Here is an 18,873-nt window from a genome sequence, read left to right as displayed (position 1 = left end):
TTCTAAAACCAAATCTTTATTCTCTAATTTGAAAAGGAGGGTGGTAGTTCTGTTTAGTTCCAGAGAATAGAACAAGGCCCACTAGGTAGAAATTATAGGAAAGCAGATTTCATTCATTATAAGGAATAACTTCTAACAATTAGAATTACCCTACAATAGAACCAGGGCCTCAGGAGGTGGGGACTCCCTGTCACCTAAGTGTTCAAGCAGAGGCTAGGCATCCAGACACTAGAAATGTGGAAAAGGAAACTCACCCCTATCTCCCTCTGATATCAGCCAGGCAATCCTACTACGACATGTGGGGTTCTGGAAGGTGTGAAGGATAATTGGGGTGTTTAGACAAAACCCTGGACACAGGACTGCTGACAGCCAGGGGGTGCTCTAGGCATGGGGAGAGTCAGATGGGCCTGGCTGGTATGGCTCAGTGACTGAGTGTTGACCTATGAACCAGGAGGTTATGGTTAGGTTCCAGGTCAGGGCATATGCCCTGGTTGCAGGCTCGATCCCCAGGAGGGGGTGTGCAGGAAGCAGCCAATCAATGATTCTCTCTCATCACTGATGCTTCTCTCTCCCTCTCCAATCCTCTTTGAAATCAATAAAAATATATATATTTTTTAAAAAATCAAATGGGGTGACCTGTGCAGAAACCAGAACTGACCTCTAGGAAGGAAGGGAAGCCGAGACTAACAGTAGATGGGTCTCTCCAAGACTGGGTGCCAATGCAGGGGCAGGTGGGAGGGCTGGGGTGGGATGGGTCTGAGCAGCTTGGCTTCACCTCCCAGGGCTGCCTAACAAGGCCAACAGGTTCCCCCGCTGTATCCAGCTGGTCCGCTTTGCTTCCCAAGCGCTCTTTACTACGGACTGTACCACACCTACTTCCAAAAACAAGCTGAAGGAGTCAAAATAAAAGGCAGGGACATTAAGGCGTTAACACCAGAGAAGGGTCGTCCTGTCCACCGGTAGCCCCTCCAGCGAAGGGCAGACACTAAGGGGCGGGTACAGATGCTATTGCTACTTTTCCAGGACACAGGACAGCGAGGAGGGAACCTTGGCCAACCCCAGCTGGAGGCCGGTCCCTGTGCCCTGCAGGGGGCTCCCTGGCCTAAGGTGTGGAGGCTGGCCTCCCTCTCTAACAGGGCCTGCCCCTCCAGCCCTCGCTACACCAGCAGCAGCACAGGCCCTGCGGCCCCACTGCATCGCTTCCTCCCGAATGATGCCCCTGCCCTCAGATATCATGCTTCTTCTGATGGGCCAGGAGCTTCTCCTCATCGTCAAAGGTCTGCCCACAGATGGCACAGCAGAAGGCGCCGTCCCGGATGTGGCTCTTGCGGTGGGTGATGAGATTGGACTTCTGGCTGAAGCTCCTGTCGCAGTCGGGGCAGGCGTAGGGGCGCTCGCCCGTGTGGATGCGCCGGTGGGACACCAGGTTGGACTTCTGGCTGAAAGCTTTACCGCAGTCGGGGCAGACGTAGGGCTTCTCGCCGGTGTGGATGCGCCGGTGGGCCGCCAGGTAGGGCTTGTGGCGGAAGGCCTTGCCACAGTCCGGGCAGACGAAGGGCCGCTCGGGCGCGTGGTCACGCCGGTGGGCCGCCAGGTGGCTCCCCTGGGAGAAGCGGCGCCCGCACTCCTCGCAGGCGAAGGGCCGCTCCCCCGAGTGGACCCGGGAGTGGGCCACCAAGTGGGTCTTCTTGCCGAAGTTCTTCCCGCACTCGGTGCAGATGAAGGGCCGCTCCCCCGTGTGCTGCCGCTGGTGGGCCCGCAGGAAGCGCTCCAGGCGGAAGCTCCTGCCACAGTCCTCGCAGCTGTAGACAGATGGGGGCGCTTCCGCCTGGTCCCGGGGGCCCTCTCCGGGCGCCTCCAGCAGCGGCGCGGGGGCAGGCTCCTGGGCCGGCCTCGGTGGAGCCTGTGCGGTGGGCTCCGCGGATTCCCGGGGACCGGCTGGCAGCTGGGGGCTCCCTGCGCGGGCGGCGCTCTGGGTGGACCCCTCGGACCGCCTGTGGATCTTGCTGTGGGACAGCAGGTTGGGCTTGTGGCGGAAGCGGCGCCCGCACTCGGTGCACGGGTAGGGCTTCTCGCCAGTGTGGATGCGCCGGTGTGAGGTCAGGTAGGGCTTGTTGGTGAAGCGCTTCCCGCACTCGGGGCACTGGTGGGGCCGCTCGCCCGTATGCACGCGGCGGTGGGCGATCAGGTTGGGTTTGTGCCGGAAGCGCTTGCCACAGCAGGCACACTGAAAGGGACGGTCAACGGCGTCTCCCCCGGGCCGGGGGGCAGTCACTGCCGGGCGGCCCCTGGGCCGGGGCCCCAGAGCCTTGGCTGCTGCCTCCTCCAGGGCCTCGGCTACATGCACCCGTTTGTGAGCAACGAGCTGGTCCCACTGGGCAAAGCTCCTGCCACAATTGCCACATATGAATGGCCGGGCCTCAGGCGGAGGCGGATGGCACCTCCGCAGATGCACTCGAAGCTGCTTTCGTCGCCAGAAGCGTCTCTCACACTCCGGGCAGGCGTTGGGCCGCTTGGCAGCCGAGTGGGCCCGCAGGTGCAGAACCAGGGCCACCCAGCCTCGGAAGCTCTGCTTGCAGAGGTGGCAGGAGAAGCCCAGGTCTGGAGTGGCAGCCGCATGGACCTGGCAGTGCAGTGCCAAGAAGGGGGCGTGTCGGCAGCGGCGGCCGCATTCCGGGCAGGCCAGGGGCAGCCGGGCCTGGCAGTGTCGGGCATGAAGCCACAGGGCCACCCAGCCGGGGAAGTGCCGGCGACAGTGGGCACAGCGATGGACCCGACCTGGAGCTTGGCTGCCTGGCTGGGCCACCGAGGTACCTTGTAACCTCAGCCCGTGGGGCTCCTTCTCCAGGGTCTGGGACGACTCCCGGGAGGGCCCAGAAAGGAGCTGGGGCTGGGCCGAGCCCATGGCCAGGGGGCCCCTGCAGCGTCGTTCCAGCATCGGTTCTTCCTCTGCTGTGGGTGGGAAAGCACAGTCACACCAGAGGTCCACTCGCCCTGCCCCCAGTCCTCCCCGGCCACCCCAGCCAGAGGGAGCTCTCCCCGCTGGGTCCCTAGAGCCCTTGAATCTAGGCTACTCTTCTATATTAGTTCAATCTTGGGCTTCCAGACACATTGCAAGTGTATTTGTCATGAGTCTTATTGACCCTGACACTTCTTGGAATCCCCCTCCTGGCCGCCATGTGCCTGGCATGGAGTAAGCACTCCATATTGGCCGCACAAGCATTTCTGCCTCTCCGGAAAGCGCACCGCCTCTCTCCGCAGCGCTTTGTGCTTTTCCAAGTGCGGCCCTGCTGCCCTCTCCTGTCCCTGCGACTTCCTGTTGCCACAACAGCTTCACAGCAACTCTGTGAGGCTGGATGAGCAAACATGAAGCTCTGTTTGGTAGATGTAGCAACCAGGAGGTATAAAAGGTGGTAAGACTGGCCTGAGAGGACACAGTCAACCAACAACAGAACCAGGATTAGGTCTAAACGCCCAGGCCAGTGTTCTTCCCTCTGAAAACCTGCGTTTGTAATGCTCTCATAGAAACTGCTCTAGCCTTTCATTCCGATTATCTTCTCCCTGATGTTAATCACAGCAGAAGAAGGATTTTTCCGCCTCCCTAACTCCGTCTCTCAGGGTAGAAGCCAGGACAGGGGGGTGGGAACAGCCCTGCTGGGAACAGGAGGGGAGCTGGATGCTACTCCCAGCAGGAGGCCAGGCCACCGCCTGTCCAGACGGTGCCCACGTTCTGCCCACCTGCCCCCCTCCACCCACACATGCATGATTAGGGCACTGCGGAAAGGAACACTCACAACCTGCTCCCCGGGGGCCTAGGGCCCTGGCGCGACCTCCCTTGGATGGAAGGGATTATTGGGGCAAGAGCAGGGGAGGAAAGAAGAGGTTATGTCTGGTCCTGCCCCAACCCCGGCAAGGGCTGCCCCATTTTCAGGAACTCCAACCTGCCAGGGAGCCCAGATTCCTGCAGGACAGCCTCCTAAGCCCACTAAGGGGTGGATGGGGGTTAGACTCCTGTTCAAAAGCTCCAGACAAATCCTCCTAAACTCCCTAGAGTCTGCACTCCTCTGAGGATCACAGACATGACTCATTCCCAGCGGCCAGACTGAGAGCAGGGCAGGCTCCAGGATAGGAGAATGGGATCCTTCCCCCACAGGCACCCTTCCTTCCAGGGACGGCGGCCTGAGCCCGGGCGGGGGCTGTGGAATGGATGGGGAACCCAGTGAAGAAGGCCGGACTCTACCCTGGAGGCTGTGGAGCTGGAGATGAGGTTTTTTCCAGCTCCTGCTGGGGAGGCTCCTGCGGCTGTAGCGCCGGCTTCGGCCCACACTCCGGTGGCCCCCAGACGTCAGAGAAAACTGCAGGAGTAATGACACCCCTACCCCCATGGCAGAGCTCAGGCCTCGGACTGCAGAGAGGCCAGCCTCACCTGTGGGGAGGGGGGAGAAAGCAAGCGTGAGGCTCTGCGCTCCGCCAGGGCGGGCGGGCGGGCAGTCATCTTTGTGTCCTCGCCAGCCACCACCCCCTCCCCCACCCCAGCCCCACCCCCGGCGGCAGAGTGACCTTAATGGCTCTCATCACAGTCACAGATGCATGTGTCCCCTGCGCCGGGGACGCGCACCGCGGCGTCGGGGGTCACTTCCTCCGCCGGTCCGGTCACCGCACGGACTCTCCGCGCGGACGGCCCGAGGCCGGACCAGGCAGCAACTCCGGATCCCGGCGGCCCCCCTCCCCCCGCCCTCCTCCCAACAGGAATTCCAGGCCCGTTTCCCGGGGGCTGAGCTAGTGCCCGCGGCGGGCCAGCAGCCCCTGGGCGCCCCGGGTGCCAAAGGGCCGCGGAGACCCCACACCCCCCCTTTGTATGCGCGCAGGTCCCCGACCCACAGCCCGCACTCCCCTAGCGGGCGCTGGCGGACCCCCGCGGAGAGCACCTCGGGGAGCCGGTGCGCAGGTGCGCAGGCTCCCCCCCCCGCCCCCCGCCCCCCCGCTCCGGTCGGCTGGTGCCCCCCGCACCGCGCGCACACGGTCACGCGCCCGGCAGGCTGGGCCGCCCCGCCACGGCCCGCGCGGAACCCCGCGCCCGGCCCGAGACGAACCTCTCCCGCCGGGCGCGGGGAAGCGCGCTGCGCGTCCATGAGGCCGGACAGCCGGCGCCGGCGGCCGCGCTCCCACCCGCCGCGGCGACAGCAGCCGGTTCGGGTTCAGCACCGCCAGGCCCGTGCCCAGCCGCCCCCGCCCCCCCGCCGGTTCCCAGCGCCACGTGACTACAGAAGCTGCCGAGGGTCAGTCTCGGGCTCCGGCCGGCGGCCGCGGGCGGAGGGAGGGAGGGAGGGAGGGGCGGGTCGGCCGGGCAGCGCGGCCCGCCAAGTGCAGCCCTCGCGGCCCCCAGCGCCCCCTCGCGGGCCGGGCGGGGGGACGCGGCCGAGGGCCCGACTCCGTTGCCATGGCGACCACCGCCGGCTGTTCCGGATCGGCCCGGCTCGAGTTTCCCGGCCCTTTGTCCCCACGGAGGACGCGCGTCCCAGGGCGACCGCGTGGCTGGACTTGTCATTCGGCCGGACCCGGCCTCGGCCTCGGCCTCGGCGGCTTCCCACGGCTCCCAGCTCGCCCCAGCCTCTCCCTCGGGCACGCCCGCCCCGGCCACGCCCTCGCTCTCGGGCCGCCTTGACCTTGGCCGAGGGGTCTGAGCCGCGCTGACCGCCACCCAAGAGTCTGTGCAGAAGCGGAGGCAGAAGACGCCCGATGGCGTGCACTGTGGAAAGGAACGCCCTCTTTCCAGAGACGAGCGAAGAGGGGAGCGGAGTTCCGGGGCCGTTCGCGCTTCGGGGCCTCCGTTTGGAAGCGCGAGGCAGCAGGTTGGCGAGCGCGGAGGCAGGTGCGAGCCTGCGCCGCTGACTCACCCGCGAGCAGAGCAGGTGGCCTTCGCTTTCCAAACACACCCTGCCTGAGTTTCCCAGGCTCCTGCAGTCTCATGCTTTCCAGTAAAGGCCATTTTTTAATTGTACCAATATCTGAAACACTTTTACAATCTGTCCCATAAATAGGAAAAAGAATATAAACTCTCTCACACTAGAGTGAGTTACATTTAATATTTTGGTATGTGTCCTCCAATGCTTGTCTGTGCTTATCTGTGCCTATTGGACATAATTCGGATAACGCTTTTGCAAAGATGTATTCTGCCCTTTTCACTTAACACTACTGTGAATTCCCCCCCCACCCTCTGTTTTATAACATGATTCTTAACGGCAGCATAAATGTACGAATAAATTGTTCAAACTTTTCTGTTTTTCTGTGTCATTATAGATTCGTCTTTCGTGCCTCAGGCTCTATGAAGATGCCCAAGTATTGTTTAGAAGCAGCTCTGTGTCTGCAAGAGGGAAAATTCCACCCGCCTCTTGGAAACAGGCTGTTTCAGGCCCCGTTCATACACCCAACAAATATTTAATCAGTGTGCACCATCTGCCACGGCGCCAGGTGCAGGCCTGACCGGGAGCCAGGCAGAAACGGCCCACAATGCCTTCTGACCCTGGGTTAGCGGTGGCAGTGTCTCTCGGGTTAGTACATAAAATGGAATAAAGCCAAATGCTCGTTGACAGTTTCTGAGTGGATGCCTGTTGAAAAGCTAGAGGAGACTAGGGAACAGAGAGAAGAGAGGAAAACTTCATTCTAACGGAACTTACCTTATTGTCAGCTCCTGCTGCAGACAGCATCCTGAAGGCCGATTGGGGAACTCGCGAGCTTCTTCCAGGTGCTTCCAGGCAGCGTGGGCAGGAGGAAGAAAGCACCTGCGACCACGTTCACCTTGACAGAGGCCACCTCTGCTGGGAGGGCCTCGCACCGGCACCATCACTGTGCGTCCTCCGTTCCTAGAGCCGCCTCAGCCCGGGGACCTGGAGAGACAGCAGCCCGGGCACACCCTGAGCAAGGCCCTGACTGCCCAAGGCCGGCATCTCAGGTGAGAGCAGGCTCGCTAGGTCATGTGGAAACTCTTCCGGAAAAGATCAGTGTGCTTCTGCTGCTGCAGTCCTAAGAAGATCCTTACAGGCACCACACACACAGAGTGCCTGGCAAGGATGGGCCCTGGAAGAGCAGCCCTCAACTGGGAGCGAATGCCAGCCCGAATTCTGCAGCAACGGACGCTTCCTGCTGCAGATCTAGTGCCAGGAGTCTGTTTTCCTAAAAGGAAAAGAACTTAATTGGTCAGAAGGAAACCAAGGAGGGACCTCAGAGTTCCTGTACCAGCACCAGGGTTGCGAGGCCCCGCTCACCACTTCTCACCTCTCCCCACATCCACGGCTCCCACCTGGCCCCCCAGAGCTGCCCTGGAGCTCGGTCTCCCGAACCAGGTTAACCCTTTTAAACATAGATCAGGTGGCGTACGTCACATTTTGAAAACATCACAAACCACTGCCACAGCCTCTCCTGCTCTATCTGGCCTGGCCAGGCCTACCTCTCTAGCTCCGTGCCCTCGGGGTCCTGGTGGCCACTGTCCCAGCTTCAACAGCTCATGCCCCCCCGTAGGGCCTTTGGAGTTGCTGTTCGGTCTGCCTAGGATGCTCTTCCTCAAGAACTTCACTTTGTTCAGGTTAGAGTCCAAATATCCTCTCCTCAAAACATGCACCTCCCACCTGTGTACTCATCTCATTCCTGTGGCTACTGTGACAGATTTCCCCAAACGTGGTCGCTTAAGACAACACACATTGATTGCCTGGCAGTTGCAGAAGTCAGGCATCCAAAACCAGTTTCACTGGGCCCAGATCAAGGTGTCACAGGGCCGCTTTCCCTCTGGAGGCACTAACCGAGACTGTTTTCCAGCCTCTGCAGTCGCAGTCCGTGGATGCCTGGGTGCCCTTCTCCCTCTTCAGAGAACTGCCTTCTGTCCCTGCTGTGGTCCAATCTCCCGCTGCCTCCCTCTTATCAGGACCCTTACATCCAGGGCCTGCCCAGATCATCCAGGACAGTACAAGGGCAAATGCAAGTTAAAACTAAGAAAGACAAGCTTGCATTCCTGGTGCAAAAAGCGAGAGACTTTCCCCACAGCCACCACCCTTTCCTTAGAATACTTGTCATTGTGAATGTTTCTCTGTCTCTTTGAGATGTGTGTATACAGAAACCTCTTGCCAGCTTTACCACCCACGACTGTCTCTCTCAGGGACCTGGAAGCCATCTCTTTGAAATGTAAATCTCAAGGGAGACAGCACCCTGTCTCCCTGTCCCCATGGGAGGCTGGGACCCTAACCTGGGTGGACACCTGGCTCCAAGCTGCAAAACTACCTCCTGTCATAAAGGTATGAGAAGCGTGTTTTTCCTCTGGACAAAGGCAATTCACCAACACCCCCATTCCCAGGTGAATCTGGGATGAACTCTGTGTGACAAAGGTCAAGTCCTCTCACCGGAGGACTAGTGACAGTGTACCTGGAGAACATGTGTGTAACAGACTGCACCTGCTGGGCTGTGTAACAGGTGAGATTTCTTTCTGTCTTTGCAATCTCTTGGTGGACTTCCTGTGATGTGCATCTCATTCTGGTGTGGTGATCATTCAATAATAAAACTGTTTTGTGTTTTTTTCTCTTCTAACTTTGTGGGGAGCTTTCTTGGTTGGGTAGGCAATTTTGTGTTTGAATTCTATTTTCCCAACATAATCTCCCCATCCCAAAATCCTTAGTTTAATCACATCTGCAGTCCCTTTTGCCATATAAGATAACATTCACAGGTTCTAAGGGTTAGAACATAGACAAGCCCACCACCCACTCCTGCCCCATCACCTTCAAGCCCCCCCTACTTGGTCTTACTGTTCTTCTTAGCACTTATCACCTACTTGAAATTATTTAGGCATTTGTTCATTTAGATGGCTTGTCTAGTTAGCTACCACAACCAGGCCCTGGAAAGCCAGGCCCTGGAAAGGTGTCAGGCCCATGGTGGGTACCCAGTGTTTGTGGACCAAGTGAGTGAGGAAATGAAAGAGCTTGACCCCTTGGGTAAGTGAATTTGATTAGACCACACGAAGCTGCCTAAGAAGCAGCCTGAGCCCAGTGTTTACCTCAAACTCTCTCCCTTGGCTACTGCTTGTTGAGCAGGTGTTGGGAGCCCCGCAGAGCTGCTAGTTTAAATCAGTATGTGAACGAGGTAAAGAGCAAGAAACTCAGAAGAAAACTTGAGTCTATAACTCTCTCATTTGAAGGACTCATTGTTGGAGGCAGTGCCTTAAACATATTCTTCCATCTGGAACACTATTCCAGAATAACTGGAATGCAGGGTCCCCATCAATGATGTTTACCACCCTGGTCTTAGGACCAGACATTGCAAGAAAATGCTGGACAAATCCTCCCAGTGTCTCAGGGAAGAAAGGCTTGACTTTACCTAGAAATCTACATTTATACCTTTTTTTTTTTTTTTTTTTCTTTTTTCTTTTTTTTTCTAAATATATTTTATTGATTTTTCACTGAGAGGAAGGGAGAGAGAGATAGAGAGTTAGAAACATCGATGAGAGAGGAACATCGATCAGCTGCCTCCTGCACATCTCCCACTGGGGGATGTGCCCGCAACCCAGGTACATGCCCTTGACCGGAATCGAACCTGGGACCCCTCAGTCCGCAGGCCAACGCTCTATCCACTGAGCCAAACCGGTTTCGGCTACATTTATACCTTTCAAGGTCTAATCCCATCTATTATTACAATGCTATGTCTTGTTCAACTCCAGACTGGGATCAAATTATGTCTTTTTCAACTTAATTAAAAAGATGAATTTAGAAGCCAGGGTGTAACTGTTCTTGGTTTAAAAACACCAAGCTTGATTTGGAAACACAAGGAAATTCTAACAGGATCTCCACAGTCTTTGTAGTTGAGCAGAAGCGGGTATATTTTCAGGTGTCTTGTGTCCTGTGAGTGGCGTGTGCTGCTGTTGCGAAAGCCGTCTGCCCATGTTCACCGACAACAAACGCGCTGTCTCTAACCTGGGCTCATTCCTACCCAGACTCCTCTCCAATAAGACCACTTGGCGACTTGGAGGAATCCGAGTGTGAACCTGGCTTTTACTTGGTGCCTTCTAACAGGTTCCAAGACCAAATCTCGGTCACAGTTAAACTTGTTGCTTTCAGAGTTGGCCAGTGAAGTCTCAATATTCTCAGAATTGGGTAACTTTCAATGTATTACAAATGAGTTGTCTCTTAACAGGATTTATGGTTTATTTTGTGAGTGTTATTCTAAATTCCAACAATATAGCATGTTGACTACATAATAACAGTCTATAACATTACTGCATTCAATAAATAATATACTAAGTAAAATTAAAATTTTTGAAGCTTGAAAAATGCTTCATTTCCTAAGCATCTACACGGCCCTCAGTGCCTTCTTCCACTGGCTGAGGTGCCACTCATTATCCAAGTCTATGCTGGCTCTCAGCTCTAACAAACATGCATCTGGGTATAAAACCGTTGCAACAAATTGGCATGACTTATCGGTCAGATGCAGTTCTTAGGGTTAAACCAGGAGTCAAAAAATGATCACAGGTGACCACAAGAATGTAAGAAAAATAATTCCACAGCCTTAGGGAATTCCTACCAGTCAGCTTAAAGGACCTAGCTGATGCTCCCTGTTTCCATCTAGTGGTAGGTCTTCGAGTGAGATTTGAGGAGCTCATGGGGGCTGCGAGACTTTCAACTTAGTTATTTGGCTCCTGGTCACTTTGATTTGGGAAAATATTTTTCACTCATGAAAGTGACTTCTTAGATGTATTCAATAAATGTGAAAGTTCCTTTGATTCGTTTGCCGAATTTCCTTGAAAGAGCACAAATTCTAAAATGTAAATATTACGTTACGTTATTGTCAAGGTGCATCTGTTACCATACGGGGTCTGGGCCTGGAGTGGGTCGGCCTTGGGCCCACTGTTAGTGTGTGGGTTCTTGACTTGGTGTAGACGAGATTTCCCAACACAAGTCCAGGTGATTTTGAGAGCATGTTTATAAAACTGGAGATAGTGAGACAAAGGAAGAGCTTAACATGTTAAGCGCCATGTCTGTCACCAGGGACTGACACTATACTTTCCAGCCTAACCTCCTCAGTCTCCGGCCGCCAGCATATCGGTGAAATCAGATATCACGGGCTAAACGGAAAGGAAGACAGAACAGGCTTGGCGATGGCAGGGAGCCTAGGCTGGGCTGCTCTGGCTCTCTAAGAAATAAAAGTCACAGTAAAAGAAATGAGCTCACTGGGGTCTGAGAAAACGGGGGCCTTGGAGACAGGTTCAGGGGTAAGCCCAGGACGAGTTGCCACTGCCCACTGCTCCCCTAGTTGCAAGTATCCTGGGGTCCCTGAGAGTTTAGGAGAAAAACAGCAGCGATACAAGGCGTGGGTGTGCTTTAGTGAGAGCAAACAGTGGGTCCTTTGTCTTGAGGCTTTTTATCTTTCTGTGGCTGGCTGGAATCCCAGTGGGAGTCTCAGGGGAGGATCTTAACAGAATATTTATTAGCTTTTCAGGTGTGTCCTTTAAAATGTTGATTAATCAAAATGTGTGTATAGAGCCAGTGTGGCTCTGTGGGTTGGAACATCATCCTGTACTCCAAAAGGTGGCCAGTTCAATTCCCGATCCATGTTTCTCTCTCCAAAATCAACTTCTTTTTTTTTTTTTTTTTTTCAAAATCAACTTCTTAAAAATGTGCATATAGAGGGGTCAGGGGTTATTTTCTGTTAGTTTAATTTTAAAGAATGTCATCAATTGAAGAAGGATCAGGACCTAGGACATTCTGTCCCAGGACGGTCTCGAACGGGAAAACCATTTGTTCCGAAGTGTCCTTGGTTAGGGAATAGAAAACCTTGTGATTACTTAGCTGACTGTAAGTTGCTCAAATAGTTTGGCCTTATTTATTATTTTGGGGGTTTCATGTTATTATTTAATTATTTTGTCTGTTTCCCTTATTCCACTTCTCTAGGAATTCCCCTAGCTTCTTACTATCCTGCCTCACATCTATTGAAATCCAAATTTCAGTTTCTGCCACACTAAAACATTAAAAATGGCATCCTGACTTTGTATCTTTTTTGAAGATAAATGGTAGGATGTAAACACTTATTCTCAATAAGGCAAACATTTTTGGCTTAATATTAGTCATCTTAACCATGTTCGTTTGGCTCGCAAAGCACCTGATCAGTGTGTCACACGGACAAAACCTTGGCTTTTCAAATAATCAGGTTGAGTGCATAGCACCAGGTCTTCAGAAAGGGTCTCCCCTGTGTGTGTATGAGTCTGTCAGGGCTGCCATTCCAAGGACCACACACTGAGTGGCTTAAACTACAGAGATGTATTCTCTCACCGTCTGGAGGCCAGAAGTCGGAGGGGAACGTGTCAGGAGGGTTGGTTCTTCTGAGGCCTCTCCTTGGCTTGTTAATGGTGGGGCTCTCCCTGTGACCTCACATGGTCTTCCCTCTGTCCGTATCCTAATCTCTTCTTGTGAGGGTACCAGTCATATTGGTTTGGAACCCATCCATATGACCTCATTTTACCTTAGTTCCCTCTTTTAAGCCCATACCTCCAAATACAGCACATTCTGAGGTGCCAGGAGTTAGGCTGCAACATATGAATGTTTCTTTTTAAGTCACTCACAGGCTCTGACTAAACACGTGATTATACAATGTGGTTATCCCTATTCCCTTCTATAACTTTGTTGAAATGACAGTAAAAGAATAAAAAGCTCTAAGTTCACCAGGAGAAGGACAATGGGAGAGGAGACAACAGAGGATGAGACACTGACATGTGTTTTTTATTAAATATATTTTTACTGATTTCAGGGAGGAAGGGGGAGGGAGAGAGAGAGAGAAACATCAATGATGAGAATCAATGACCGGCTGCCTCCTGCACACCCCCCAGTGGGGATTGAGCCCTCAACCTGGGCATGTGCTCCTGACTGGAATCGAACCTGGGGACCCTTCAGTCCGCAGGCCGATGCTCCATCCACTGAGCCAAACCAGCTAGGGCCACATGACATGGTTTTTGTTTGTTTGTTTTATATCAACATGATTTATCAGTGTTGATATTGTACTCTTTATTTTACTTTTTAATATACAGTGGGGCCTTGACTTACGAGTGTCCCGACTAACGAGTTTTTTGAGATACGAGCCGTCTCTTGGCCGATTTTTTGCTTTGAGTTGCGAGCTAAAATTCGGGTTACGAGCCAGCTTCAGATACCCCACCGCTAGTTGGCGCAGCGAACATCACAGTGAACACCACAACATCAGCCCAGCATCATGTGTCTCACTCATTCACTTTTTGATTTGACATACAAGTAATTTGAGTTACGAGCGCCGTCACAGAACAAATTAAACTTGTAAGTCAAGACCCCACTGTATTTTATTGCTTTTTTTACAGAGAGGAAGGGAGAGGGATAGAGAGTTAGAAACATCGATCAGCTGCCTCCTGCACACCCACTACTGGGGAGGTGCCCGCAACCTAGGTACATGCCCTTGACCGGAATCGAACCTGGGACCCTTCAGTCCACAGGCTGACGCTCTGTCCACTGAGCCGAACCAGCCAGGGCCACATGACATGTTTTATAAGATGGTGCAGAAGGCATGGTGGTAACTGAACAGAGTTCCTATGGCATAGGGTGATCTGTGGGAGCAAGAGGCATCCTCTGAACCAGGGGTGGGCAAACTTTTTGACTCGAGGGCCACAATGGGTTCTTAAACTGGACTCAGAAGAAGGAGCTGCGGCCGTGTTTCCCGACGTTGCCATGTTAACACTGCTGCTGGTGAAGGAGCGGAGGGGAGAGCAAGAGAACCCTCCGCTCTTTCGGCTCCGTGGGCCGGATAAACAGCTGGATCTGGCCCGCGGGCCGTAGTTTGCCCACGGCTGCGAGTCTGAACCCTGAGGAGTCTCTGAACCAGAAGGCACCAGGTGCACGGGAGAGAGGAGCGAGGCTGGGGACATTGGAGGAACATCCCAGCCCTCCACCAATGCCAGAGACTAGAGTCTTTCCCGTGTGGAAGTGCAATCAGGTGAGGTCAATGGCCCAAATGAAAGCAGGAGGGTAAAGCCAAGGTGCCATGCTAATGTTGCTCTCAGCCTCTGACCCCACTTGGCACCCAGCACACAAGCAGCCACTTTCCATACATTTGCTCATTTTCTCTTCACAACCACCCCCAGGTCGGGTTTCTGATCCCACTATGCAGTGAAGGAAGCAAGAGTTCCAGGGGTTGGAAGTTCAATGAGATCCTCTATGTCCAGCATTAGGACAGGGCCTGGAAGCAGAGAAATGGCCCCCCTGGTTACTGATAGGCAACGTCCCAGTGCTGCCTCAGATTTGCTCAGCTGTGCAGGAATTGAACCAATTTCTGGACACTGTTTTCCTGACTCCCCACTGGCCCTATGAATTCCACCACAGATCCTGCCAGGCTCCCAACACTAAAGATAGGACATACAGGATCAAGGCTGGACTTGTGTGCTGGTGGTAGAGGTTGTCACACACCAGCGTCACCTCAAAACAAGATGCCTGCCCTGGCTGGTATGGCTCCGTTGGTTGGGCATCGTCCGTGCACCAAAAGGTTGTCAGTTCGATTCCTGGTCAGGGCACATGCCTGAGTTTCCAGCTGGATCCCTGGTAGGGGGCGTGCAGAAGGCAGACTATGAATGTCTCACTCTCATATCGATGTTTCTCTCTTTCTCTCCCCCACCCCCTTCCTCTCTCTAAAAATCAATATGTGTGTGTGTGTGTGTGTGTGTGTGTGTGTGTGTGTATGTGTGTGTGTGTGTATGCCTAATATGCAAAGTGTCCCCTCTGGAGTTCTACCGACTGGGAGTTCAACCTACCAGGAGTTCAACCACTCGCTATGATATGTGCTGACCACCAGGGGGTGGTGCAAAATGAAGGAAGGTTCTAGCCTGCAGCCTGCAGCCACTAGGGACCCTACCTGTGCACGAATTTCGTGCACCAGGCCTCTAGAGTGAGTGTGTGTGTGTGTGTGTGTGTGTGTGTGTGTGTGTGTGTGTAGGTTTTAGGGCATGGGAGTGGGGAGGATTGAATGATTCCTGATTCCTCAGGGCTTCATCTGGTTTGAGGATGTCTGTATTTCTGGGAAGAATGTCCTGAAATGGGTGTCTCCAACTGATCACTCCAAGGGGCCTAAGAAAAGGGCAGCCCTACCTGGAGGCAGGGGAGGGGCAGGGCAGTCCCATAGCGGGAGGGGAAGAGGGGGAAGAGTCCTCCGCGCCAAGACCTTCTAGAGCTTGGGCTCCTGGGCCTCACCTCACTTCTTCCCAGGCTTCCCGGACACCCTGCTCCCCGCCCGCCCGCCGGGGTGAGCGGCCAGGGTCAGGATCACAGGGCCGAAGGGCAGCGGAAGGGTGGGACGGAAGGAGAGGCTCGGGAGGGGGTACTGCCCCGGAGGCCAGGCCTAACGGGTCGGGCGGGGCCTCGGGCGGCGCTGGGGACTGGAGGAAGCCCGGTGGGTGGGAGCGGGAGGAGATGGAGGGAGGGGATGGAGGGAGGCGGGGCACGGGGACTGAGAGAAAAGGCTGACAGCCGCAAGTCGCCGCGGGAAGTTAGAATAGACTCCGCAAAGCACCAGAAAGGAGGTGAGGAGGGAGAGCGGGGGCCGGGGCAGCTGGATGAAGGAGAGATGCGAGAGGGGGGAGGAGAGGAGAGGGGCAGGAAGAGGGAATCGCGCCAAGGGCCAAGCTTGTCAACTTGTCCGACAGCCCTGGCTTTAAGGCAGCACCCTGGGGCTGAGAGGGGCGATGTGGAAGGCCCAGAAAAAAGACAAGGAGCGTCTGCCTGAGATAGCCAAGGGGGGGCCCAGGCAGGACCCCTTCTCTGGTTTAGGGGCTGGGCCCATGGCAACAGGCAGCCCCCGTGCAGGGACGGGTGAGCATCCTCCTGGGTCCCGCCCTGTTTTGGCCCTCCAAGTGTTTACATCCTTCCAGAAATATTTGGCCTCCTTTCTGCGCCCTCTTCCCCCTGCAGTTATACTGGGGGGGAGGGGGGGGGGGCGGGGGGGGGGGGGCGGGGGGGTGGGACCTGGGAGCCAGTAGATCCAGGGTGCGGAGGGGAAGCTGAGAGGGGCTCTAGGGGCAACTAGGGCAGTGGGGACCGAGAACTGGACAGAAAAGGGGGGGAGGGAGGGAGGGAGGGAGGGGCAACAAGAGTGTTTCCCTGGCTGTTGGCCTAGGACAAAAGCCTACTCAGCATCTACCCAGGCAGGGCAGGGCCAAACCCAGGCTGAGCTGGATCCAGGGAACAGTGGAAGGCAGGGCCCGGAAGAGGGAAAGGCAGGGGAATACCAGGGGAATCTAGGCAAAGGGCCACATCCTGTCCTGTCCCTCTATCTTTGCCCAAAGCTCTGCTAGACATGCCCCCCTCCCCAACCCCCAGTGCGGGGCCAGGGGGTCGGTGGCTCCCTTGGCTGGTATGAAGAGCTGAGAACATACCCTTTGCAGGACCAGGGTGACTGAGGTGAAGGCATGTGGCAGCTGCTGATCCTGCTGGCCCTGTGGCTGGGCACAATGGGCTTGGGCAGGGCTGAGCTCACAGCAGCCCAGCACCAGGGCCTGCAGGTGGCCCTGGAGGAATTCCATAAGCACCCGCGAGTGCAGTGGGCCTTCCAGAAGACCAGTGTGGACAGCGCCATGGACAAGGTTAGCAGCACGACCTCTGGAAGGGAGGGGGTTCGGGCCTCACCCCAAGAGACCCAGGAAGCAGGTGCGAAAGTGCTTGGGTTCTGTGAGCACCCGGCTCTGGAGAAAGGCCTCTAGCCAGCCACCAACTGGGTTGTGCTGTTTCGCTGTGGGGAGAAGGGACAGGTCACATTCCAGGAATTGCTCTGCCTGCTCAACTGGCTGCTGGCTTTCCTCTGTCTGTCTGTCTTGTCTGTCTGTCGGCAGCCCTCCCAGGCGGGGACCTTTGTGAGGCTGGAATTTACGCTCCAGCAGACAGGCTGTGGGAAGAAGGACTGGAAGAGAACTGACTGCAAGGCCAAGCCCAATGGGGTGAGTGGAGATGTGCACACGTGTGTGTGATGGGGCACGTGCTCGGGCGCAGGTGTATGTAATTGGGTTTAGTTGGAGATCCAGCAAGAAGCCTGAGGTTGGTGACCCCTCTGTGGAGCCTGTGGGTGTGACATTGTGGGGGGCCTGGGCCTGAGTCAGCAGGAGGGAGAGGTGGGCTACCGGCACTACCGGCACGGAGGACAACTTCATCCGAGTTCCTCCCCCAAGCTTCAGATCACTGGCAGAAGCCCATGGTGCGGGTTGGTCTGGCCCCAGACCTGGTGAATTCCGTCTTCTGTGAGTCTTCAAGTGGAGATGGCCCAGCCTAGTCTGATCCATAACAGGGCTTGACTGTAACCAACCATCTTGGGGGCAAAACCTGCTATTGGGGAACCCGTGGGCTGGGAATGCAACCATCCAGCTTCTAGACTCAGCTCTGCCAAGCACCAACCCTGTGGCTTTGCAACCCTGAACTAAAGGCCTCAGTTCCACCATCTGTTAAAGGAGGGGCCAGGTTATACCAGACATCTGTGCCAGAACCCTTGTTTTCAAATAAAACCTTACAAGAAAATGCAAATAAATATAATAGATGACAGGAGAGCGGGTCTGGTGAGCATCACTTGGGGAGGATTCCTGCCTACATACACAGAAGTCCCATAGTTTTGAAAACTGCAGGGTAGTTTGACTTCTGAAATTTCCAATCCAAGGGTGGGTGGGGCCTGAAACTAGCTGGTCTGCATGACCCTCACCCCTTTGCTAGGGTCTGCAGGGGAAAGGACCCCATTGCAGGCAGCTCCCAGCCTCCACCCTCATGAGGCCACAGGCTTTCCCTCACCCCTTTCTTCTCCTCGCCCCATGCCTCTCTCCCCAGAGGAAGCGGAAATGCCTGGCCTGCATCAAGCTGAACCCTGAGTTTAAAGTCCTGGACCGGATGGTCCACTGCCCCATAGAGATGCAGACTCGACAGGTAAGAGTGGGCAAAGGAAGAAGCAGAGAGGTTGGGGAGGTGGCTGGGCCTGTGGGGGAGGTTGAGAGGCAGAAGTCTGGTTGGAGTAAGGGCAGGGAGTGGAGGGTGGAGAGGGGTGAGGAGGGCTGAGAAGGATGAGGAGGGGTGAGGATGAGAAGAGGGTGAAGAAAGGTGAGGAAAGTCAAGGAGAGGTGAAATGGGGAAGGGGGGAAGGAGGGGTATTCCTTTGGGGCTGTGAAGGTGGACTGAGCAGAGGCAGACAGCCCTCCTCGTCACTGCTCCCTGGCCTGAGCAATGCTGGCCCTGGCAGGGGCCCAAGGAGCACCAGGAGGCCCAGTGCAGCAGGATTGAGCAGGCCCAAGAAGGAGCCCACAGATACTACTTCCCAGGACAATTTGCCTTTCTCCAACACCCTGCCTCCGGCTGAGGCCCTGACTGGTAGGCAGCCAGGAGGGCGGGAAGACAGTGGAGCAGGGACAGCCCTGGGTGGGGGTTGGGTGGAAGAGAGGGCTGGTGCTGGTGCAGGGGCTGCAGGAGGAAGGAGGGGAGGAACTCCTTAAGCTGGGACCAGGACCAAAACGGCCTTCCTCAAACCCAAATGTTGTTCTCCTTTCCTTTAGAATTCAATCTTGTTTTCCGGACAGCTGTGGGATGTAACCAGTGAGTCAGCCCAGGGAGATCATCTGATGACCCCCAAATTAATAAAACTGCTCTCAGAGCTGTTCTCTCCTCCCCTGCTTTGCGCACTCTTCTCCCCTCAGCTGGCTGGTAGGGTGGGGAGTGAGGAGAGGCTGGGCAGCTCACAGGAGAAAGCAGGACACCCAGAACGGGGGAGGGGCTTGTGTGCTCCTCCTTCCCACAGGAGACCGGAGGTGGCAGGGATCATCTTGCTCTCAGGAGCTCATGCCCATATGAAATGACGGGCACTGATGCAACA

General features: G+C 55.4%; 2 protein-coding genes and 1 long non-coding RNA gene across 6 annotated transcripts; 2 read left to right on the top strand and 1 right to left on the bottom strand.

The window, feature by feature from the left end:
* Nucleotides 1–5,236, bottom strand: REPIN1 (replication initiator 1). 2 transcript variants are annotated; one of them, XM_036327408.1, is made up of 3 exons: nt 5,094–5,236; nt 4,241–4,426; nt 1–2,952 (listed from the first exon to the last, which is right to left on the bottom strand). In XM_036327408.1, exons 2-3 carry the CDS (start codon nt 4,383–4,385, stop codon nt 1,226–1,228), a joined length of 1,872 nt encoding a protein of 623 aa, XP_036183301.1. In that variant the 5' UTR covers nt 4,386–4,426; nt 5,094–5,236; the 3' UTR covers nt 1–1,225. The 2 variants fall into 2 exon arrangements, with proteins under 2 accessions (XP_036183301.1, XP_036183302.1); XM_036327409.1 differs by lacking the exon at nt 5,094–5,236 and adding an exon at nt 4,561–4,732.
* A 103-nt stretch (nt 5,237–5,339) lies between these two features.
* LOC118665953 lies at nt 5,340–8,571 on the top strand. 2 transcript variants are annotated; one of them, XR_004970783.1, is made up of 3 exons: nt 5,340–5,872; nt 6,301–6,551; nt 6,689–8,571. It is a non-coding gene; the product is annotated as an uncharacterized LOC118665953 (long non-coding RNA). The 2 variants fall into 2 exon arrangements; XR_004970782.1 differs by having other exon boundaries at nt 5,340–5,912.
* Nucleotides 8,572–15,424: 6,853 nt separating this feature from the next.
* Nucleotides 15,425–18,871, top strand: RARRES2 (retinoic acid receptor responder 2). 2 transcript variants are annotated; one of them, XM_036327407.1, is made up of 6 exons: nt 15,427–15,559; nt 16,421–16,618; nt 16,865–16,969; nt 17,841–17,936; nt 18,247–18,374; nt 18,557–18,667. In XM_036327407.1, exons 2-5 carry the CDS (start codon nt 16,445–16,447, stop codon nt 18,361–18,363), a joined length of 492 nt encoding a protein of 163 aa, XP_036183300.1. In that variant the 5' UTR covers nt 15,427–15,559; nt 16,421–16,444; the 3' UTR covers nt 18,364–18,374; nt 18,557–18,667. The 2 variants fall into 2 exon arrangements, with proteins under 2 accessions (XP_036183299.1, XP_036183300.1); XM_036327406.1 differs by lacking the exon at nt 18,247–18,374 and having other exon boundaries at nt 15,425–15,559; nt 18,557–18,871.
* Nucleotides 18,872–18,873: the final 2 nt, after the last annotated feature.

The sequence above is a fragment of the Myotis myotis genome, unplaced genomic scaffold (genome assembly GCF_014108235.1).
Source record: "Myotis myotis isolate mMyoMyo1 unplaced genomic scaffold, mMyoMyo1.p scaffold_m19_p_11, whole genome shotgun sequence".
Taxonomy (NCBI): Eukaryota; Metazoa; Chordata; class Mammalia; order Chiroptera; family Vespertilionidae; genus Myotis; species Myotis myotis.
The sequence above is the reverse complement of the archived record's forward strand: the minus strand, read 5'-3'. Positions and strand labels throughout refer to the sequence as shown.

Coding starts and splice junctions, on each gene's coding strand:
- RARRES2 (XM_036327406.1), top strand. CDS start 16,445: ATGTGGCAGCTGCTGATCCTGCTGGCCCTGTGGCTGGGCACAATGGGC. Junction 16,619..16,864: donor TGGACAGCGCCATGGACAAG/GTTAGCAGCACG, acceptor GTCTGTCGGCAG/CCCTCCCAGGCGGGGACCTT. Junction 16,970..17,840: donor GCAAGGCCAAGCCCAATGGG/GTGAGTGGAGAT, acceptor CTCTCTCCCCAG/AGGAAGCGGAAATGCCTGGC.
- REPIN1 (XM_036327408.1), bottom strand. CDS start 4,385: ATGGGGGTAGGGGTGTCATTACTCCTGCAGTTTTCTCTGACGTCTGGG. Junction 2,953..4,240: donor CCAGCTCCACAGCCTCCAGG/GTAGAGTCCGGC, acceptor TCCCACCCACAG/CAGAGGAAGAACCGATGCTG.